This window comes from Theropithecus gelada, chromosome 13 (genome assembly GCF_003255815.1).
Source record: "Theropithecus gelada isolate Dixy chromosome 13, Tgel_1.0, whole genome shotgun sequence".
NCBI classification, from domain to species: Eukaryota; Metazoa; Chordata; class Mammalia; order Primates; family Cercopithecidae; genus Theropithecus; species Theropithecus gelada.
In genome coordinates this window covers 2,115,154-2,139,315 of record NC_037681.1, presented here as the reverse complement: position 1 = coordinate 2,139,315, position 24,162 = coordinate 2,115,154, and the positions used below count along the sequence as shown (strand labels likewise).

The 24,162-nt window shown below is 45.5% G+C and overlaps 1 protein-coding gene and 1 long non-coding RNA gene across 2 annotated transcripts in view; both read right to left on the bottom strand.

Moving 5' to 3' along the window:
• Positions 1-9,796, bottom strand: part of LOC112605120 — a 39,306-nt gene extending 29,510 nt beyond the window's left edge. Inside the window, exons 1-2 of the long non-coding RNA XR_003115355.1 lie at positions 9,267-9,796; positions 8,012-8,119 (exon numbers count right to left, since the gene is read on the bottom strand). This is a non-coding gene — a long non-coding RNA (uncharacterized LOC112605120). The remainder of the gene's footprint in view (positions 1-8,011; positions 8,120-9,266) is intronic.
• Positions 9,797-17,949: 8,153 nt separating this feature from the next.
• On the bottom strand, positions 17,950-23,234 carry TEX37 (testis expressed 37). The gene is made up of 4 exons (XM_025354577.1): positions 23,103-23,234; positions 22,213-22,249; positions 21,366-21,458; positions 17,950-18,480 (listed from the first exon to the last, which is right to left on the bottom strand). The coding sequence occupies exons 2-4, from the start codon at positions 22,237-22,239 to the stop codon at positions 18,058-18,060; spliced, it is 543 nt and encodes a 180-aa protein (XP_025210362.1). The 5' UTR covers positions 22,240-22,249; positions 23,103-23,234; the 3' UTR covers positions 17,950-18,057.
• Between the last annotated feature and the right edge of the window lie 928 nt (positions 23,235-24,162).

Genomic DNA, 24,162 nt, shown 5'->3' with positions numbered 1-24,162 from the left:
GACAGTCAGAACTCTAGGTTTGTTGGAAACTTAAAGTAAACCAACAATGTGAGACATTTAGCAAAACTTCAGACACAAGCAGGTTGCATTCATTGGTCCCTACCACCTCTCACAGGACCTCAGAACTGGTCTGCCCACCTCCGGTCTCAAACCAACTCATGCTGTCATGACAGAATATTTTACAACATAAATCTGGCCGTGCTATTTCTTCCCTGCTTAACATCCTCTGAAAGTCCCTGGACGGGCCGGGCGCGGTGGCTCAAGCCTGTAATCCCAGCACTTTGGGAGGCCGAGACGGGAGGATCACGAGGTCAGGAGATCGAGACCATCCTGGCTAACACGGTGAAACCCCATCTCTACTAAAAAATACAAAAAAAACTAGCCGGGCGAGGTGGCGGGCGCCTATAGTCCCAGCTACTCGGGAGGCTGAGGCAGGAGAATGGCGTGAACCCAGGAGGCGGAGCTTGCAGTGAGCTGAGATCCCACCACTGCACTCCAGCCTGGGCAACAGAGCGAGACTCCGTCTCCAAAAAAAAAAAAAAAAGAAAGTCCCTGGACATCCTCAGTTTCAAAGTCAAACTCATGAGCTTGGCATACAAGGCCCTCCACCAACTGACCCAGTTGATCCTTAATTCTTGAGAACCCACATGTGCCCGTTCTGCTTTTCAGGAGTCACAAATGAACTCCTGGCCTTTTCTCAAGCTGCCATGCTCCCTAGCTTGTCTGTCTGTTCCCCCCTTACTTCCTCTACCCACCTGGAAACCGTTCCTATTAAGTTTCTCCTCCAGGATCACAATCTTGGTGGATATCCTCCTGATTGGCCCTCATCCCAGTGGAGGGATGAACGAGACATAATTAGGAAGAGGCCTGTCACCTGAATTTGGGGGTTTTTTTGTTTGTTTTTTTGAGACACGGTCTCCCTCTTTTGCCCAGGATGGAGTGCAGTGACATGATCATGACTCACTGCAGCCTCAACCTCCTGGTCTCAAGTAATCCTCCCACCTCAGCCTCCCAAGCAGCTGAGACTACAGGCATGCATCACCACACCCAGCTAATTTGTTGTTGTTGTTGTTATTTTATAGAGATGAGGTCTCACTCTGCTGTCCAGGCTGGAGTGCAGTGGCACAATCATGACTTACTGTAGCTGTGACCTCCTGGTCTCAAGCAATCCACCTCAGCCCTCGAGTAGCTGGGACTGCAGGCATGCACCACCACACCTGGATAATTTTTGTATTTTGTTGTAGAGACATGGTTTCACCATGTTGTCCAGGCTGGTCTCGAATTCCTGGGCTCAAGCTGTCCTCCCACCTTGGCCTCCCAAAGGTGAGATTACAGTCATGAGCCACTGTGCCCGGCCCTGACTTTTGATTTGAAGGCCCGTCCAGTGAGAGCAGTTTGACTCTGTTCTCAAGGCACAGCTTTTAAGAGCCAAGACCCACCTGAGCTTGGACACACCAGGATACAGTTTTAAGTGTTTAACAGAAACCCAAATTACCAGTGACATAAATCAAGGGTTCTCAACTATGGCTGGGGAGCATTTTAAATATCCAGTGCAGGCCAGGAGCCACCAGTGGCTCATGCCTGTAATCCCAGCACTTTGGGAGGCCGAGGTGGGTGGATCACCTGAGGTCAGCAATTCAAGACTAGCCTGGCCAACTTGATGAAACCCCATCTCTACTAAAAATACAAAATATTAGCCGGGCATGGTGGCAGGTGCCTGTAATGCCAGCTATTGGGAAGCTGAGGCAGGAAAATTGCTTGAACCCAGGAGGCAGAGGTTGCAGCGAGCTGAGATTGTGCCACTGCACACTAGCCTGGGCAACAGAGCAAGATTCTGTCTCAAAAAATTATCCAATGCCAGGCTATACCTCAGGCCAATAAAATCAGAAATTTAGGAGAAGTGGCAAGCATCAGTTTTTGTTTTTGTTTTTGTTTTTTTGAGATAGAGTCTCGCTCTGTTGCCCAGGCTGGAGTGCAGTGGCGTGATCTCGGCTACTGCAAGCTCCGCCTCCCAGGTTCACGCCATTCTCCTGCCTCAGTCTCCCTAGTAGCTGGGACTACAGGCACCTGCCACAATGCTCAGCTAATTTTTTGTATTTTTTTTTTTTTTTTTTGTATTTTTAGTAGAGACGGGGTTTCACCGTGTTAAACAGGATGGTCTCGATCTCCTGACCTCGTGATCTGCCCGCCTCGGCCTCCCAAAGTGCTGGGATTACAGGCATGAGCCACTGCACCCGGCAGTATATATATATTTTTAAAGCTCCACAGTGATCCTAATGTTCAGGTAAGCTTGAGAAACATTGGCTCAAACAATTGGAGGTTTATTTTATTCCATGGGACACTCCAGACCTGACGAGACTACTGTGTACCACCCAAAAAGCCAGCCTTCTTCTCACTGCCATTTCACCATCCCTAGGGCAGGGCCCTTATCCACGAGGTCCAACTAGGCTCATAACTTGTCCAAGCACCAGGATGCAGGAGGGGAAGGGCATGGCCTGGGAAGAGCCATATACCATTTTTGCTTATGGCCCATTGGCGGGGATCTAGTCACACGGCTGTGTTTTATGCAAGGGAAGCTGGGAAATGTAGTCTTTATTCCAAGTGGCCATTGCTCAGCTAAAATCTTAGGGGTCTGTTAATACAGAAGAGAAGATGGCTATTGGAGAGAATCTAGCAAATTCAACCTAAGGAAGAATATTCTCAAGAACAGAATGGCCATGTACGCTCCCTGCCACCTGGAGAAGTTATCATGCCAGGAGAGAACCACAGCTCGAAGGCAGTCAGATATTCACTCAGCCCACAACTCAATTCTTCTTTCTCAGTCACCACAGCCAATATACCGCCTTCTTCCTGTTCCATGAGCACACCCAGCACTCTTCATCAGATGGCCTTGTGCTTGCCACCAAAGAGCTTCTGCCCAGAGTTTCTCCTGTCATTTGGATCTCAGAGAGGTATCCATTTTTTTTCTTTTTCTTTCTTTTTTTTTTTTTTTTCCTGAGGTGGAATCTTGCTGTGTGGCCCAAGCTGGAGTATAGTGCTTGGCTCACTGTAACCTCTGCCTCCTGGGTTCAAGCGATTCTCCTGCCTCAGCCTCCCTAGTAGTTGAGATTACAGGTGCCAACCACCACACCTGGCTAATTTTTGTATTTTTAGTAGAGATGTGGTTTCACCATGTTGGACAGGCTACTCTCGAACTCCTGACCTCAAGTGATCTGTCCGCCTCAGTCTCCCAAAGTGCTGGGGTTACAGGCGTGAGCCGCTGCACCCGGCTTGCATTTTTTTTTTTTTTCATAGTGCTTATAATCTCTCTCTCTCTTTTCAGAGACAGGGTCTTGCTTTATTTCTCAGGCAAGAATGCAGTAGTACAATCTTGGCTCACTGAAGCCTCAGCCTCCAGGGCTCAAGGGATCCTCCTGCCTCAGCCTCCCAAGTAGCTGGGATTACAGGCACACGCCACTAAATATGGCTTTTTATTTTCCGTAGAGATGGAGGTCTCACTATGTTGCCAAGGCTGGTCTTGGACTCCTGGGCTCAAGCAATCCTCCCACCTTGGCCTCCCAAAGCACTGAGATTACAGATGTGAGCCACTGCACGCAGCAGTCCTTGTAATCTTGAGATAGACTACTAGGGTTCAAGTCCTGGCTCCACCATTCACTAGCTGTCTGACCTTTCTGTGTCTCAGTTTTCTCATCTATAAAATGGGGATGGTAATAGTGCCTGTTTCTACCTGTAAAGTTAAAGCTAAAACGGTAAATGTTACGCGTGTGTTTTATGGAGCATTTTCAAACTTTACTGCGCGTTTTAAGAACACTTGGTTGTCTCTTTCAGGTTTTCACCCCTAGGCTCCTTGTGGGTCACCAATGATAACCTTGTTGCTATTAATACATCCAGTGCTAAGTCCTCAGTCCTGGCCCAGCAACAGCATCTGACGCTGCTCATCCGCAGATTGCTCCCTCCTCCCTGTCACCTTTCTTCACGTGATCTCCAGAACACCAGGCCCCTGTGGTTTTTGTCCCACCTCAAAGCTCCCGCCATCTGCCTGACCTTTCAACTTTGACCTGCCCTAGACCTCAGTCCTCGGACCACTTCCACTCCTTGGCAAGGGACCGAGTCTCCTGATTTTCAATGCCATCCATATGCTGTTAATTCCTGAGGATCTATCTCCAGGCCCTGACCTCTCTCCTGGACTCCGCCCTGTGTAGCCAGCTGCCTCCTCAAATCCTAGAGGCATTTCAAACTTAATATTTCCAAAACCAAACTGATCTTCCCCATATCCATTTGGACTACCGTCTTCTCCATCTCGATGAAAAGCAGGTCACCTTTCCAGTTTGCACAAGCCAAAAAACGGAGTCATCATCAATGTCTCTTTCTCTCACGTACTCCACAGCCAATCTGTCAAGAAATCTCAGGCTCTGCCTTCACATACAATCAAAATCCAACCGTTTCTCCACCTTCTCCACCTCCACAGTGATTGCTGTGGTCCACGCCACCCCTACCTCTCACCTGGATTATCCCGCTTCTCCCTTTGTCCCCTCTGTCTTTTCTCAAGCCAGTGGTCAAAGTGATTCTTCTAAAACAGAAACCAGGCCAGACGTGGTGGCTCACACCTGTAATCTCAGCACTTTGGGAGGCCAAGGCAGGTGGATCACTTGAGGTCAGGAGTTCAAGACCAGCCTTGCCAATATGGTGAAACCCCATCTCTACTAAAATTACAAAAATGAGCTGGGCGTGGTGGCATGCACCTGTAATCCCAGCTACTCGGGAGGCTGAGACAGGAGAACTGCTTGATCCCAGGTGGCGGAGGTTGCAGTGAGCCGAGATCCCACCACTGCACTCCAGCCTGGGTAAAAGAGCAAGACTGTGTCTCAAAAATAAATAAATAAGGGCCGGGCGCGGTGGCTCAAGCCTGTAATCCCAGCACTTTGGGAGGCCGAGACGGGCGGATCACGAGGTCAGGAGATCGAGACCATCCTGGCTAACACGGTGAAACCCCGTCTCTACTAAAAAATACAAAAAACTAGCCGGGCGAGGTGGCGGGCGCCTGTAGTCCCAGCTACTCAGGAGGCTGAGGCAGGAGAATGGCGTAAATCCGGGAGGCGGAGCTTGCAGTGAGCCGAGATCCGGCCACTGCACTCCAGCCTGGGCGACAGAGCGAGACTCTGCCTCAAAAAAAATAAATAAATAAATAAATAATAAAACAGAAACCAGGTTATGTGACCCTTTGCTCATTACTTTACAGTGGCTCCTGTCTCACTTGAAATAAGAGTCACAGCCTTTATCAAGGCTTACCTGCACCTAGACAGTCCTGAGAAACCTTGTAACCACCCTGATACTGCCTCCCAGGCGCCTTCCCAGGGTCTGCCCTTCCTGTTCCTTGAGTCCCAGTCCTCCCTGTGCGAAGGGCTCCCCTTCTCCAAGGTGTTGCTCAAATGCCAGCTTCTCTGAGGAACCTGTTGAGCCTCTGCCTGGTGTCATAACTCTGACATCCTCCTTGTCTGCTTTGTCTTTTTCCACTCCACTTACAACCTCCAACACGCCACGTTTCCCTCGTTTTATTTATTGTCATTTTCCCCAACTAGAATGGAATCTCCTTGTCTTATTATTATTTTTCATTTTTGCCATATTCCCGGTACTTAGAATTGTGTCTGGTACACAGGTGTTAAATACGTATGTGCTAAATGAGAGGAAAATGATTGAATTAAAAATCATTTTTGTCCAGCATTGTGGGTCTGTTTCTTCATAGTATAAAGAACTCCGATGTATCATTTATGTTGCAAATATTGTTCTACTTTGTTCTTTGCCTTTTAATTTTTTTTTTTTTTTTTTTTGGTAGGGTCTCACTCTGTCACTTAGGCTGGAGTGCTGTGGCCTGATCTCGGCTCACTGCAGCCTCCTCCTCCCGGGGTCAAGTGATTCTCCCACCTCAGTCTCTCAAGTAGCTAGGAGCACACCACCATGCCTGGCTAACTTTTGCATTTTTGGTAGAGATGGGGTTTCACCAGGTTGCCCAGGCTGGTATTGAACTCCTGGACTCAAGGGATGTGTCGGCCTCAGCCTCCCAAAGTGTTAGGATTACAAGCATCAGCACTGCACCCGGCCTGCCTTTTTATTTTATGGGTTTTTTTTCCATGCAGGAAGTTTGATTATTATGTAGGCAATGTATTAATTTAATTTTTTAATTTGTAGTTTCCAGATTTTATGTCATATTGAGAGAAACTTTCTTTTTATGTGTGTTTGTGTCTCTCTCTGTGTGTATATATACATATTTATTGTGGTAAAGTACACACATAAAATTTACCATTTTAACTATTTTTTAAGTGTAGAGATCGATGACATTAAGTACATTCACACTGTAGTGCAATCATCATCACCATTTATCTCCAGAACTTTTCAACCTCCCGAACTGAAACTCTGTACCACTGAATAATAACTCTCCATTTCTTTCTTCCCCAACCCCTCACAACCACCATTCTTCCTCCTGTGTCTATGAGTCTGACTAGGCATCTTATACAAATAGAATATACATTCTTTAATGTTTGGAAATTAACGGACATGTTCTGGAATGTTGCAAAGCCAAAACATTCTTTTAAATTTATTTAAAATAGAGACAGGGTCTTGCTTTGTTGTCCAGGCTGCTCTTGAACTCCTCAGCTCAAGTGATTGTCACACATCAGCCTCCCAAAGTGCTGGGATTACAGGCATGAGACACCACTCCGGGCCCCAAAACATTCGTGAGCTACACTATGGTTCGGATATGGTTTATCCGCACCCAATCTCATGTTGAAATGTGATCCCCAGTGTGGCAGCGTTAAGGGGTGGGGCCTACTGGGAAGTGTTCGGGTCATGGGGGCAGGTCCCTCATGAATGGCTTGGCGCAGTTCTTGAGGAAGTGAGTGAGTTCTTGCTCTCAAGGGACTGGGAATGAATCAGTTCCCAGGAGAGTAGGTTGTTACAAAGCCAGGACACTCTTCATGTTTTCTTTTCTTTGCTTGAGTTCACTTACCCTTTGACTTTCTCTGCCATATTATGACACAGCATGAAAGTCTTCTTCAGAAGCCAGAGCCATGCCCTTGAACTTCCCAGCCTGCAGAACCATGAGCTAAATACACCTCTTTCTTATATAAATTACCCAGTCTCAGGTGTTCTTTAACAGCAACACAAAATGGACCAGTAAAAGATTTTTTTTTTTTTTTTTTTTTTGAGATGCAGTTTCACTCTTGTTGCCCAAGCTAGAGTGCAATGGCTTGATCTCAGCTCACTGCAACCTCTGCCTCCTAGATTCAAGCAATTCTCCTGTCTCAGCCTCCCAAGTAGCTGGGACTACAGGCGCCCACCACCACACCCAGCTAATTTTTTTGTATTTTTAGTAGAGACGGGGTTTCACCATGTTGGCCAGGCTGGTCTCGAACTCCCAACCTCAGATGATCCTCCCACCTCAGCCTCCCAATGTGCTAAAATTACAGGTGTGAGCCACCATGCCCCAGCTATAAAAGATATTTCAATCTGTGCATGCTCTTATCCACCTTACCCTAGCTCCCGAGCTATAGTTTATCTCCAGTAAAGACTTGCCACTGTCTGTCCAAGACTTCCAGGGGCTGTGCATCCTATTCTGCTATTTCTCAGCGTGTGATTCACATGGCACCAGTGACTCAGTCACCAGTGAACCATATAAAACAACAGCTTACTGGAGTTCACACCAGATCTAATGACTCTCCATCCAGACCTGGGAGAACTGAGGAATCAGCATTTGACTCAGGCACTCCACCGCCATCTCCTGCTAGGAACTCTCAGAGTCAAAGATCAACCATGAGTGGCCACTTGATCTGGAAGAGGGCACACTGTCATAGAAGCCTGGGGCCTAAACCCTCACGCCTTGGTTGCTGGTGCTTTCTGTGAAATGAATGTAAGAATTCCTGTGTCACAGAGAAATGAAGTTGGAAGACAATACCCTCTGTGGCCATGTTTTGCAAGCTCTGAAATACATACAACATAAAAAAGCTGTTAGCATTACCTTCAAGCCCCCAGTCCTGTCTCTGCAGCCTCTGCCACGGGGTCCAGGCCAAAAAAAGACAAAAGCATCCATAGAGTTGACATCATGGTGGTGGGGGGCACACAGAATCTACAAGCAAGGGTGGGAAAATAGGTGTCAATCAATTCTCTTTTATATTAATAATTGAAAGAAACACTTGGCCGGGCGCGGTGGCTCAAGCCTGTAATCCCAGCACTTTGGGAGGCCGAGGCGGGTGGATCACGAGGTCAGGAGATCGAGACCATCCTGGCTAACATGGTGAAACCCCGTCTCTACTAAAAATACAAAAAACTAGCCGGGCGTGGTGGCGGGCGCCTGTAGTCCCAGCTACTCGGAGGCTGAGGCAGGAGAATGGTGTGAACCTGGGAGGCAGAGCTTGCAGTGAGCCGAGATCGAGCCACTGCACTCCAGCCTGGGTGACACAGCGCGAGACTCCGTCTCAAAAAAAAAAAAAAAAAAAAAAAAAAAAAAAAAAAAAAAAAAAAAAAGAAACACTGTATTAGCCCTTTATAAATGTTAAGTGCATTCATGTACTTTCTTTTTTGTATCTTGTGAGATGGGTGTAATTATCCTCCTTCTACACATGAGAAAACAAAAGGTCAAAATGAGATTTTTATGGGAGGAGGAAGCCAAACCCAGCTCAGCCAATGGCAGCTCAGCTACCACCCATGTGACATTTGGCCAAGTCACCCGAGGCCTTGGTTTTCTTTGCTACAACATAGGCGTGATGGCTGTATTCACTCAATGGTGAAGGTAGGTATTGGGTAAGATAAGGTATGTGCTCAGCCCAACGTTGGGGCTGGCACATTGCATGACTTTGTGAGTCTAGTTCCAAGATATCTGCTCCTGATTCTCTGCTCTCAACCTCATATTGAGGAACGTCAGGGGACCCTAAAAAATACAAGAGGAATGAAGATAGATGGGGATGGCTGCTGGAATCTGGCCATGTTCTGCCCAGAAACAAACTAGGTGAGGAGTAAAGAGTTTTATTCTGAGACTATTAAAATGTCTGTTGACCACAGCAGGCTCCCCCTGGATCTAGTCACTAAACACAGCTATTGGATCAGGGCAGAGCTGGGACTAGGAAGACACAGGGGTTGACTGAGACACCACCCAAACCCAATTTGGAGTTCCTGTTGTCCTGCTTTTCCCCAAAGGCAACTTCAGCTGGAGAGAGTAGAATTCAGTGGGCAAAGTTGTGAGTCAACCTCAGGAATGTCTTTCTGGGTCACTTTACCTGATATTGCCAGGTACTGAGAGCTTCCTTGCTCCCTGCCTGGAGCCTGAAGCTGCTGGGGGCAGTTGCAGAAGACGCCTAGAGCCCTTCTCCCTCTTTCCTGTGCAGGCCCTTGGAAAACCGTTTCTCTCACCCTCGTTCCTTCCTTCAGTATTTGTTGGGCACCTGCTATATGCCAGGTTTCAAGAGGAAGAAAGAGAATAAAATGCTCCAAAAGACGTTTAAAAAGGAAATTATTCTAAAGATAATACACATTAAAATTAAGCATGGCTGGGCATGGTGGCTAACACTTGTAATCCAGCACTTTGGGAGGCCGAGGTGGGCGAATCACTTGAGGTCAGGAGTTTGAGACCAGCCTGGTCAACATGGCAGAACCCATCTCTACTAAAAATACAAAAATTAACTGGGCGTGGTGGCACATGCCTGTGTTAGAAACAAGTGCTCGGTCCTACAAGGAAGAACCAGCACTCAGGCAAATAGTTTTCTCAGCAAGGCAATTACTTCTACAGTAGGGTGTGCCTGTGTCAGCCACGATGGCAAGAGCAGCCCAACAAAGGAGAGAAGGGGTTTTTATCCCTAACGCAGTTCTTGTTTCTGTGTCCTTTCCCCATTGGCTGGAGTTGGACCTCACAATCTAAGCTGACCCGATTGGCTAAGACTTAAAATTCTGCAAATAGAGTAAACAGGCCATTTGCTAAAAGAGGAGTGGGGAGGAGAGACTGTTACTAACTAGGCAGGAGGGAAGGCATGCCTAGGCATCCCTGAACACATATGGGCACAGCAAGAGGGTTGGTTACAGAACAGAAGGAAGTTTGAAACTCTTTCCAAATAAGGTAGTGAGATGAGGACTTTGAAGGCCAAAGTGGAGAAAGGGGAAAGCAAGGAGAAGGGCTGGCTTATAACCTTACAACTTACAAACAGGGACTTAAGTTTTGAAGAGGAACTTAGTTGTGCTAACACCTGTAATCCTAGCTACTCTGGAGGCTGAGGCACGAGAATCGCTTGGACCTGGGAGGTGGAGGTTGCAGTGAGCCGAGGTCACGCCTGGCGATGGAGCGAGACTCTGTCTCAAAAAAATTTTGTTTAATAAAATAAAATATAGCTCACAATGATTGAGCAGTCACTGTTTGCCAGGGTAGGCACTAGGTGTTCGCTCACAGACTCCTCACAGCCCCCTCTGAAAGATGTAGGAACAAAGGGACTTAAGAACACGCAGAGAGAGCAAACTGTTAGGGACAAGGGGTTGTCGAGACAGGATTCTTCAGAGGAGACTGTGTCAGCTGTCAGCTAGGGGAAACCAGGAGAAAGGATTGTTTAGAAAAAGTAACAGCAAGTGGAAGGCAGGAGGTGGGAGAGGGATGAGTATGCGTGTAGGGCAGGCGGAGATGGGGTTGGAGGGAGGGGTCGCTGCCTCCTAGGAAGGGCCTTAGCTGTGGGACCGCCCACGTGGTGGTTATACAGAGAGACGACGAATATGTAATCGGACCTGTGTTTTATGATTCCTCTAGAGTTAAAATGGGGAGCACTGCAGGGGGCGTTCCCGGGTGCCATAGAGGAGGCCTGCTGCAGTGGGATCTAAATGGAGGGCTAAATTCGAAGATTTCTGAGGCAGAATCTTAGGACGTTAGTAGTTATTTCTCAGAGCCGTTTCCTCAGCCTCCTGTGGGAAGGTGCGGCAAGCGCCTCAAAAGCACCATGTTAGGGTCTCAACTCATGCTTCTCTCCTGTGCCTGATCCCTTCCTGGGCTCCCCTACCGCTGTCCTCTCCTGCTCCAGGGGACCCAGGTCACGGCTCACCTTCTTGCTCTGTCCACCTAGGGGAGAGACAGTGATGGTCTCTCCAGAAATAGACATTTCCAAGGAGATTTCTGAACATCTCAGATTAAGAACTACTGAAGGATATCTCTGAATCCAGCTGACCTTGTTGGTCCAGGTAGTTGTTCACACCGATGGCTATTAATCAACGAAACGTGGACATTAGGGAGCAAGACAACAGTTTTATTAAAGTTTTAGAATAGGTTGGCCGGGCGTGGTGGCTCAAGCCTGTAATCCCAGCACTTTGGGAGGCCGAGACGGGCGGATCACGAGGTCAGGAGATCGAGACCATCCTGGCTAACACGGTGAAACCCCATCTCTACTAAAAAATACAAAAAACTAGCCGGGCCAGGTGGCGGGCGCCTGTAGTCCCAGCTACTCGGGAGGCTGAGGCAGGAGAATGGCGTGAACCCGGGAGGCGGAGCTTGCAGTGAGCCGAGATCCGGCCACTGCACTCCAGCCTGGGCGACAGAGCGAGACTCCGTCTCAAAAAAAAAAAAAAGAAGAATAGGTCTGGCACGGTGGCTCACGCCTGTAATCCCATCACTTTGGGAGGCCGAGGTGGGTGGATCATCTGAGGTCAGGAGTTCAACACCAGCCTGGCCAACATGGCGAAACCCCGTCTCTACTAAAAATACAAAAAATTAGCATACACCTGTAATCCCTACTTGGGAGGCTGAGGCAGGAGAATCGCTTGGACCTGGAAGGCGGAGGTTGCAGTGAGCCGAGATCATGCCATTGCACTCCAGCCTGGGTGACAGAGGAAAACTCTGTTTCAAAAAATAAATAAATACAGTTTTAGAATAAAATTTTATTTAGAATAAAGTGACATGCAAGTTTTCAAAAATGACTAAAACTTTAGGGTTGGAATCAAATCTGGGATTTAAATTCTGGCTTTGTTACATGTGGACTTGAACCAGGTACTTAACCTCCCTCAACCTCTGTCTCTTCATCTGAATATGAGGATGAAATAATATGTGTGGTGTGTGCAGCAAATATATATTGTTACTAATGTTTTCACTTCAGCTAAAGCATTTTGTAGAAATTCCATGTGTTAAAACCATCAGCTGATCCACATGACCTGTCACTGAAAAAAATTATTTATTAACAAGCATTGAGAGGTAGTAAGCTTTCTTTTGTAGATACTTTCTTTTCTAGACATCTTAGAAGGCATGTTATGGATAAAAGAGATTCACTAAAGATTGTAACAAGATAGGGAGAAAGGAACATACTGACCAGGAAGCATTTTACAACTGATGAAGAGATAAAGGGTCTTTGAAAAGTTATTCCACCTCACCAGGGATCAAAGAGACTGTACTCTTATCAAACTAATAGTCAGTCTTCTTCCTTTCTTTTCTTTCTCTTTCATTCTTTCTTTCTTGAAAATAACAGGGATGATAAGGACACTGTGAATTAAGTACTCTCATAAATGGCTAGTAGTATTCTAAAGAGATACATCTTTCTTTTCCCTTCCCTCCCCTTCCCTCCCCTCCCCTCCCCTCCCCTCCCCTCCATTTTATTGTGGATAATTTCAAACATACCCAAAAGCAGAGAGAGTAGAATCATGAACTTCCAAGCACCTGTCACCCAACAACAATTTTTATTTTGTCACTGATATTGTTTGACCTATTTCCTACCCCCATCAATGTTGTTTGTTTTGCTAGAGCTTTTTAAAAATAAATTTCAGACATCAACTCTTCAGATAATTAATATTTCAAAAGAAAATGATCTCTAATAGACAATAAATGCTTAAACATAACCAAAATGCCCTCATCACACCTAACAAAATTAGTGACCATTTCTTAATATTAAAAATACATCTGATTAGAAAGTAGTAATTGGTAATACGCATCAAGAATGTGTTCGTGCATTTCAACCCAGTAACTTTGCTCCTCCTTTTCTTTTTTACTCTTCTTTCTTTCTTTCTTTCTTCTTTCTTTCTTTCTTTCTTTCTTTCTTTCTTTCTTTCTTTCTTTCTTTCTTTCTTTCTTTCTTTCGAGATGGAGTCTCTGTCGCCCAGGCTGGAATGCAATGGTGCGATCTCGGCTCACTGCAACCTCCACTTCCTGGGTTCAAGCGATTTTCCCTGCCTCAGACCCTGACTAGGTGGGATTACAGGCGCCTGCCACCACACCTGGCTAATTTTTGTATTTTTAGTAGAGACAGGGTTTCCCCATGTTGGCCAGGCTGGTCTTGAACTCCTGACCTCAGATGATTCAGCCATCTATGCCTCCCGAAGTGCTGGGATTACAGGCATGAGCCACTGCACCTGGCCTGCTACTCCTTTTCAAACTAATTACAGAACAAAGGTTTATATTGTAAAAAATGTCCCCTTATCCCTTATTTGTAAGAGAAAATGCATAATGGAAAAAATCTTGAATAGCTAACAACAGTAAATTATGGTATGTTCATGCAATGATGTTTATAAAGTTTTAAGGTTGAGTGGGAATGTTGATAGTTAATGCAATTAAAATCAAGCAGGATTTAAAATTACAGTACTCAGTATGATCCAGCAATCCTACTACTGGGTATTTATTCAAAGTAAAGGAAATCAGTATATCAAAGAGGCATCTGCACTCCCACATTTATTGCAGCACCATTCACAATAGCCAAAATATCAATCAACCTAAGCATCCATCAACAGACGAATGGTTCAAAACATGTGGTATATATTTGAGTGGAAAACTATTCAGCCGCAAAAAGGAATAAAATCCTGACATGGATGAACCTGGAGGACATTATGGTAAGCAAAATGAGCCAGGCACAGAAAGACAAATATTACATGTTCTCACTCATATATGAAATCTTTTTATGTTTTATTTTTTATTTTATTTTTTTGAGACGGAGGCTTGCTGTGTCGTGTAGGCTGGAGTGCAATGGATCAATCTCAGCTCACCACAACCTCCACCTCCCAGGTTCAAGCAATTCTCCTGCCTCAACCTCCCCAGTAGCTGGGATTACAGGCATGCACCACCACGTCTGGTTAATTTTTTTGTATTTTTAGTAGAGACGGGATTTCTCCATGTTGGTCAGGCTGGTCTTGAACTCCCAACCTCAGGGGATCCACCGCCTCAGCATCCCAAAGTGCTGGGACTACAGGTGTGAGCCACCACCACGCCTGGCCATATATGAAGTCTTTTAAAAAGTTACTCTCACAGAAATAGAAAGTAGAATAGTGGTTACTAGAGGCTGGGAAGGGTAGGAGGGGAAGGAACATAGGGAGAGGTTGATTAAAGGATACAAAATTATAGCTAGATAAGAGAAATAAGCTTTACTATTCTACAGCACGATAGAGCGACTAGAGCCAACAACAATTTATCATATACATTCAAATTGCTAGAAGAGAAGATTTTGAATGTTCCAAAGATAAAGAAATGATAAATGTTTGAGGTTATGAATATACTGGTTACTCTGTATATTAGTCAGGGTTCTCTAGAGGGACAGAACTGATAAGAATAGATATCCTATATCCATATATATATCTTATATATATAATATATATATGGGAGCTTATTATTAACTCACACAATCACAAGTTCCCACAACAGGCCATCTGAGGAGCAAGGAAGCCAGTCCAAGTCCGAAAACTGAAGAACTTGGAGTCCACGTTCGAGGCCAGGAAGCATCCAGCACGGGAGAAGGATATAGGCTGGGAGGCTAGGCCAGTCTAGTCTTTCCACGGTTTTCTACCTGCTTTATATTCTAGCCAAGCTGGCAGCTGATTAGATGGTGCTCACCCAGATTAAGGATGGGTCTGCCTTTTCCAGCCCACTGATTCAAATGTCAGTCTCCTTTTGGCAATACCCTCACAGACACACCCAGGATCAATACTTTGTATCCTTCAATCCAATCAAGTTGACACTCAGTATTAATCATCACACTCTGATTAGACCACTACACATTGCATACATCAAAACATCACCAAGTACCCTACAAATATGTACAATTATTATGTGGTAATTTTTTAAATAATTTTTTAAAAAGAAAGAAATAAACCAGGGGATGATACAAGAGATAGAAAGTAGGCATGAAAAAATACCTTAATAAAATGTATTATTGCCCAAAAACAGACAAACAAAAATGATTACAGAAGTCAGTGTGAATTTTGTAAATATGTGCACAAAAGGTCTCACTGACTATCTCAGGCACTGCTCAGGGTTCATTCATAAGATAGGAGCATTATTAATTCCTCTTACAGATGAGACAGTTGACGTTCAGAGAGATTTTCTAGAACATCCTCAGCTAGTAAATAGTCAATTAAGGCATGGGTGAAGCCTCAGTTTTGTCTGACTCCAAAATCAAGATTTTGGCCAAGTGTGCTGGCTCACACCTGTAATCCCAGCATTTTGGGAGGCCAAGGCGGATGGATCACCTGAGGTCAGGAGTTTGAGACCAGCCTGGCTAACATGGTGAAATCCCATCTCTATTAAAAATACAAAAATTAGCTGGGCTTGGTGGCATGCACCTGTAATCCCAGCTACTTGGGAGACTGAGGCAGGAGAATCACTTGAACCCGGGAGGTGGAGGTTGCAGTGAGCTGAGATGGTGCCATCATACTCCAGCCTGGACAATAAGAGTGAAATCCTGTCTCAAAAAAACAAAAACCAAAATAAAACAAAAAGTCAAGATTTTAACCTTTATCCTGCCACCCTGGCATCAAAATGTTAACAGTAGTTATCACTGAGTAGTGGGATTTTATAGGTGGTCTCCTTTTCTTCTTTCAAACTTTTCTTCACTTTGCAATATTTTCTACTGAAGGCATTATTTTATGCTAGAAAAAATATTATCACATTACATATCTAAAATTTCATAATTTTAGAGCTTATTTAAGATGGTGCCCACCATCTAAATAACTTGTAGGATTCTGTCTTACAGAAATAAAAACATCAATAGGTAAGGATATATGTTCATGAATAGTTATCACAGCACTATGTGTACAGGAAAAACTGGAAAAGCATGACTATCCACTAATAATGAAATTGTAATACATCAACATGCATCAATTCAATGGAATATTAGGTAGTCATTAAAAATAATTAGATCTATAAGTGGGTGGGAAATCAGCCTGCAGAGTATTGTGTCCAGCCTGGCTACTCCAGAGTGCCCTACGGTCCTGCAGCATTGGCATCGTGCATGTTCTCACTCATCTGTGGAGTTTTTTAAAAAGTTGATCTCATAGAGGTAGGAAATAGAATAGTGGGAGCTTGTTGGAAATGCAGAATGTACACCCCAGAACTACAGAACCAAAATTGCATTTTAATAAGATTCCCTAGGGGAAACAATGGTGTACAGTATGATCCCAAAGCAAAAGATTTCTCGTGCATTGTGCAAAGCTGGATAGTCACAACCAAAATCTATCTTCTCCTTCTAAACTAATAAACCCCTCATTTTTAGCTGGGAACATGGCCATCCAAAATAAAGATTATACTTCCTGGCCTTCCTCAGGGTTTGGTATGGCTGTATAATTAAGCGCTGACCGAGGGGATAAGACAGTAAGTGAAGAATATCATTTCTGCATTGTGCTGCTAAAAGAAAAGTATCTGTATACCCCTGGTTACTCTTCTTTCTGCTAACTGAAAAATGTCAACAACTGAATCAGCCACTGTATCAGTCAGCCTGGGCTGCCATAACGAAACACCACAGACTGGGCAACTAAAACAACAGAAATTTATTTTCTCACAGTTCTGGAGGCTGGAAAGTCCAAGTTCAAGGTCCAGCAGGGTTTGGTCTCTGGTGGGGGCTCTCTTCCTGACTTGGACACAGCTGCCTTCAGAACGTCCTCCCATGACCATTCCTCAGTGCATGTACATGGATAGAAAGATCTCTTTCTCTTCCTCTTCTAATAAGGACGCCTATTAGAAGAGGTGTCCTGCTGGATTAAGGCCCTACTCTTATGCCCTCGATTAACCTTAATTGCCTCCTAAAAGCTTTATTTCCAAATACAATCACATTGGGGGTTAGAGTTTCAACATATGCATTTGTGGGATACATAATTCAGGTCATAGCATCCACCTTGGACCTAGAAATGAAGCCACAACAAACATGTTCTACCCTCCTAACTGTCTACCTCTGAACTATTAGGCAAGAGAGAAATAAACTAGCATGTTGGTCAAGTTACTATGTTTTGGTTCTCTTTGTTATAGCCGCTTAACCTATTTCCTCACTGACTCATACGTATGTATGTTTACGTGCATTCCACTGAGCAAGAAGAAAAGTATGAAACAATGCCCTTTAAACTGTTGCTGTTGATTGCTACAAGGCAGGAGTGATGGATAAACTAAAATAAGAATATTGAGGGGAAAAGTTATCCAACAGCACCTCACGTTTTGCAGTCACAGCCAATATCTAGATGACTGTGGGAAACACACTTTTCCCCACTTTATTAATAAATGCTTAAAACAGTAAGAATCTTTACAATAGGACTCTTCCCCCCTCCCTCCACCCGCCCGAGACCAAGTCTCACTCTGTTGCCCAGGCTGGAGTGCAGTGGCGTGATCTCAGCTCACTGCAATCTCTGCCTTCTGGGTTCAAGTGATTCTTGTGCCTTAGCCTCCCGAGTAGCTGGGACTACAGGTGTAAGCCACCACACCTGGCTAATTTTTGTATTACCATGTTGGCCAGGCTGGTCTTGAATTCCTGACCTTAGGTGATCCACCTGCCTTGGCTTCCCAAAGTCTGGGATTATAGGCATGAGCCACAGCACCTGGCCAGGATTCTTAATTATAATGAAACATGACACAAATTTCAGTTCTAAATACACACTGATTTCCCCTCCCTCCCTCTCTTCCTCTCTCTGCAATGGGCATGCTGTAGCCCAGGGCAGCCCAGGGAGAGAGGTAGAATGAACATGATCCCAGGGTCCCATTGCAGTTGGAACATCTTTCCAGTTTTATTTTCAGTTCTCCTCTCTGTACTCCAAGGTCGTAGGATTTCCACATGCCCTTGGAAGAGCCTTTGGAAGGTATTTTCATCCTTCCTACTGGTAAAATGGCATCAAGGGTCCCCACCGGTTCAAGATAGGGACCTTGACTATATGGTGATGAAGACAGGGACACCCTGGCAGTAGCAGGTAGCCTTTGGCTATCTCTGCAGCAGGCTGGTGCTTGGGATCCAGGAGGCACGGAAAGTCAGCACTCCGGAGGAGCTGGTTGGGGTCACCCTGGGCCAGGTGCAGATCGTGGGAAGCTGGATATGTGAAATGGCAGGTACTGGTGAACTTGCGCTCGTCCTCCCATGTGGCCTCATGTTCCTGTGATGGGAAGAAGCCAGGAAGTCCCAGGTCTTTGGCAGTCATGTGGGGTCTTTTGAAAGCAGGGTACCCATCCGTTAGCTTGGGGTTGGGGTTAGGGATGGGCCTATAAAACTCTTTGTCCCGGAGTTGAGCATCGAGCTTTGCCTGCTGTGGAAACAAATCACACATGAATGGAGGGGTGAGAGACGAGAGATGATGTAGCTTTTCTTGGAAGCATCCAAGACAGAGCACACCCTTCTTTGCTTTATTTTTTTAAAACTTTAAATTTGTCCTTGAATGTAACCTATACAGCAGAGGGAATACTGAAATTACACAAAAGAGCTTATAGTGAAAAGTAAGTCTCTTTTCCATTCTCCTCCTCCCTCGGTTCCCATCTCCAGAGACAACCACTGCTATCAGTGCTTTTTGTGTCTCTCTAGAAATATTTGATATGCATATAAACATGTATGTGTATATCTTCTTCCCTTGGTTTGTACAGAAATGATGAATATTATATTCCATTCCACACTTTGCTTCCGTTAAATAACATCTCAGGGATTGATCCATCTTTGTTTGTTTAGATCTTCTTTTCTCAGTGGGGAAACCTCAGGACAAGAAAAGATTTTTAAGTAATCTTGAAAAGAGAAGGCCGGGCGCGGTGGCTCAAGCCTGTCATCCCAGCACTTTGGGAGGCCGAGACGGGTGGATCACGAGGTCAGGAGATCGAGACCATCCTGGCTAACACGGTGAAACCCCGTCTCTACTAAAAAATACAAAAAACTAGCCAGGTGAGGTGGCGGGCGCCTGTAGTCCCAGCTACTTGGGAGGCTGAGGCAGGAGAATGGCGTAAACCTGGGAGGCAGAGCTTGCAGTGAGCTGAGATCCGGCCACTGCACTCCAGCCTGGGCGACAGAGCAAGACTCCTTCTCAAAAAAAAAAAAAAAAAGAAAAGAAAAGAGAAAATGATAAAGGAAAAAACTGATAAATCTAACTATATTAAAAATCACAATTCACACTCCCTGAAATATTTAGTGCAAAGTCAAACCACAAACTGGAGAAGAGTTTATCCACATATATAACTGACAAATGAAAAATGCTTAGGGCCAGATGTGGTGGCTCACGCCTGTAATCCCAGCAATTTGGGAGGCCGAGGTGAGTGGATCACTTGAGGACAGGAGTTCGAGACCAGCCTGGCCAACATGGTGAAACCTCATCTCCACTAAAAATACAAAAGTTAGCTGGGTGTGGTGGTGCACGCCTGTAATTCCAGCTACTCAGGAGGCTGAGGCAGGAGAATCACTTGAACCCAGGAGGCAGAGGTTGCAGTGAGCCGAGATTGCACCACTGCACTCCAGCCTGGGCAACAGAGCCAGACTCCTCAAAAAAAAAAAAAGGAAAAATGCTTAGAATATTTTTTAGAAGCCCTACAAATTAATAAGAAAAAGACAAGCAACCCAGTAGAAAAATGAGCAAAAGACATGAACAGACATTTTATCAAATAACAAATCTCCATCAACAATTAAAAAGGTGGCCAACCTCATTAATAGTCAGTGAAATGAAAATTATGACCACAGGAAAATATGATTTTGCACCCACCAAACTGGCAAAAATTAAAATGTCTGCCAATACCAAGCAATGGCAACATTGCAGAGCAACAGAAGTAACCGTCTCCTGCTGGCTATAATGTAAATTGGTGCAACCACTCTGGAAAACAGTGATTTTACTTAATACTCCATGACAAACAATTCCACTCCTGGAATGGATAAACACTTGAACATTAGGATGTGTCTTATCTCATCTTCAGTGCAGCATTTGGGAGTGGGAAGAGTAGGAACAAAGCACTCAAATGTCCACCAATAAGAAGAGACAGATACAGAAGAGACAAATACAGTACACTGTGGCATATTCACGCAATGTAATACTATGCAGCAGAAAATGAATAATATACCATAATGTTTAGCAAAAAGTGACAATTGCGGAAGGGTACAAATCCAATATGTAATAAAGTTCAAAAAGGCAAAACCAAACAATTTGTTTGAAGGGATATATACGTATAAGGTAAAATGAGTTTTTAGAAAAACACACAAGGGAACGATTTTTTGGGGGTGGGATAGAGTTTTGCTATGCTTTCCGGGTTCAAGTGATTCTGTTGTCTCAGTCTTCCACACAGCTGAGAATACAAGCGTGCACCAACACGTCAGGCAAATTTTTGTAATTTTTGTAGAGACGGGATTTCGCCATATCGGCCAGGCTGGTCTCAAACTGCTGGCCTCAAACTCCTGGTCTCAAACCCCTGGCCTCAACTCTTGCCTGCCTTGGCCTCCCAAAATGCTGGGATTACAGGTGTAAGCCACTGCAATTGGCCTACGAGGGAATGATTAACCACTTCTGGAGATGGGAGGAGGGGTAAATCTGTGGGCTACCCAAGAGGCTACAAGGTACTGCTACTGTTAATGTGCCATGTTTTAAGCTGTCTGTAATGGTTATATCGGTGTTTATCAGTGTAATTTAAATTGTAAATGTGTATTAGTTATAATCTTTTGTATGCAAGACATATTTGATGTACATTTGAAAACATACACACATGGCCGGCCACAGTGGCTCACGCCTGTAATCCCAGCACTTTGGGAGGCCGAGGCAGGTGGATCACGAGGTCAGGAGTTCAAGATCAGCCTGGCCAAAATGGTGAAATCCCATCTCTACTAAAAATACAAAAGTTAGCCGACGTGGTGGCAGGCACCTGTAATCCCAGCGACTAGGGAGGTTGAGGCAGGAGAATTGCTTGAACCAGGACAGGCGGCAGAACTTGTAGTGAGCCGAGATTGCGCCACTACACTCCAGCCTGGGTGATAGAGTGAGACTCCGTCTCAAAAAAAAAAAAAAAAACATACGCATACATGCACATGCACATAAAAGATCTCTAAGTCACATCTCCTGGCATTGGATATTGTTCTAACAAGTGCCCAAATGTCCACATTTGTAATACAAATGAAGCAATAGAGGGGATTTCAGTGGACAGTTGATTGAATGACAGGACTTGCATGCCTTCCTACCTCTTGCGGCGTGACCCTGGAGTATTTGTGCTTCCCGTAGGGTTGATAGTCGACCATGTGGGAGCTTTGGTATATGTCTAAATCCACAGGGTCCTAAAGCACAAGGAGAATATAAAACAAGAGATTCCCCCTCGTCACTCCTCCGCTTAAAGCCATTCAATGGCTTCTTGCTGTTTGTAGGACAAAGGCTGACTTTGGGCCTGACATTCAGAGCCCAGATGATCTGGCTGTGACCCACTTTTACCATCCCACCACCTTCCTGCCCTCTCTACTCCAGCCTCACTTCCTCCCACTCGCATGGGCCTGGCATGTGCTTTTTCCTATCTCCTGATGGAAATGCAAGTTGCCCTCCTCACAGACTAGCAAACTCCTATCTATCCTCCAAGACCCAGACTAAATGTCACTTCCCCAAAACATCTCTCCCACCCTTTTATTCTCCACCTCCCAGGAGTTAAACCCTTTCCTTGTTCCTCACAACCCTCCACAACAGCACTTACAGGGTGTACTGCGATGGATTTAATAAAGTACACTAGATCAGGTTTAGTGTACTTAGACATCTCTGCAGTCCCAAAGCCCAGCACAGGGCCTGGCACACTGTGGGTGCCTAATAAGCGCATGTCAAGTAAATAACTGAACCCTCAGAAAATTATAAAGAAGAGAACTCAGTTATCTTCTTCTTGTACAAAAAACCAAAAAAAAAAAAAAAAAAAAAACCCAAAAAAACCCCAAAACTATCATTCCAGAAAGATGAGAAGGAGGAGCCTCAAGGAGCCTGGCCCTTCCAGGGGCTTGCTGAGGCTACCCAACTCTGAGACCATCGCAGGGGACAGTAACCCACATCACTCACCTGTCCCGGGTATTTCACACCTGCCATGGCGAAAGACCTAGACACAGACAAGTTGTTTAGCCCTGCTCTGCCACAGACAAGGAAAGCAGCCACTATCATCAAGCTGTGCCAACCCAGCATGGCTGCCCCAGCTTTCTTAGCCCACTCCTCCCCATCTTCCCTGGGCTCCCACCCTGCATGTCACTCCATCATCAAGGGGTTGGTGGTGATACCAGGGTCCCTGGGACAAAAGGGCTGGAGCAGGACTCAGGAAGAATGAGGGTTGTGTAGAAGATCACATTTACTGATCAGGTTTACTGTTTGAGAGGTATATCTGATCCTAGGGCAAGTGAAGTGCTGGTAAATGTTTAACAACCATGTTTTCAGGGAAAATAGGCCCTGGGTTTATAGCATCTGCCAATTTCTGTGGTGTAAATGCTCCTATCGTGGCTCATTTCAGGCTATCAACATAACATCATTGGCACTGAGTTGCACAGATATGCACAGGATGGGCTCTTGTGAGCCAGTATGAACTGGCTCCTGCTCACATGTTCCTCTGAACCAGGCCTCAGCACTCCCCCTGGATGGAGGAAGGCCCAGGCCTAGGACTCAGAGCCACCTTTATTCAGAGGGGAGTATCCAAAGTGAAGAAAGTTGCAAGACTCTGCATTCCCAGTTGAACGACAGTAGTTTGTAGGCCTAACTCCGATCCCTCCCTTCCAGCCCTAAAGTCCTAGCAGGGCCCTCGCTGCACAGACTGCTTGTGTGCATGGCCCCCTAGATCCTTGAGGGGTACTCCACTGCATTCCCAGGGAACCCTCCCCTAAGCCCCACTCCCTTCAGCAGACAGTGGCCCAGCAGGGTGGTGCTCAGACCTCAACAAACCCCTGCGTTCCCTTTCTTTTGCTCACAGACAGCTTCTCTCCTAGGGCTGGGGACCAGCTGCCATGCAGACAGAGCCGACCCTTTCTTCTGCCAGGGCAAGACGACGCTCCTGCCCTCCCACCTCCAGGTGCCCTTGCCACATGGAGAGTCCTGTTGCTGTGTCCCACTGCCACGCCTGTCTTTGAGTTGAGCCCTGACCTATGATGAGGGTCTCTGTCATTGTGAGGTGGGTGGGTGGGTGGCTGCTCGGGCTGCCTGCAGGTCAGTTCCCCTGTCCCTGGCTCACCAGAGCCAACATGAATCCTGGCAGCACTGGAAGGTCTTGGGGACCAGTGCTTTCTGACACTCTACAGAATCTCTCTGTTCCTAGGAGAGAAAGGTAAATAGAGCCCACGTGGTTTATAACATCAGACTGTGTGTGACTAAATCCACTTCGCACCATAGACTGCCACCCAGGCCTCGGTTGCCTGACAGGCTGGCTCAAAATTGTCAAAATGTCATACTTTTTGACATTCATAGTGTGTGGCTACAATAAAAAAAAATATACAGAAACAAGCTTTGGTGAGGATGTGGAGAAATTAAAACCATTTGATTTAGCAAGACCACTTCTAGTTATAAACAAAAAAGAATTGAAAGCAAGGGCTCAAATGGATACCTGTGCCCCAATGTTCACAACAGCATGATTCACAATAGTCAAAAGGTGGAAACAACTTAAATGTCCTTCAGAGATGAATGGATTTGGGATATATGTACAATGGAATATTATTCAGCCTTAAAAGGGAGGCCGGGCGCAGTGGCTCATGCCTGTAATCCCAGCAACTTGGGAGGCCGAGGCAGGCGGGTTGCCTGAGGTCAGGAGTTCCAGACCAGCCTGACTAACATAGAGAAACCCTGTCTCTACTGAAAATAGAAAAATTAGTCAGGCGTGGTGGTGCATGCCTGTAGTCCCAGCTACTCAGGAGGCTGAGCCGAGATCACACCACTGCACGCCAGCCCGGGTGACAGAGCGAGACTCTGTCTCGAAACAAAATTTAAGAAAAAAAAAAAAAAGGGAAGGCAATTCTGACACATGCTACAGCATGGATA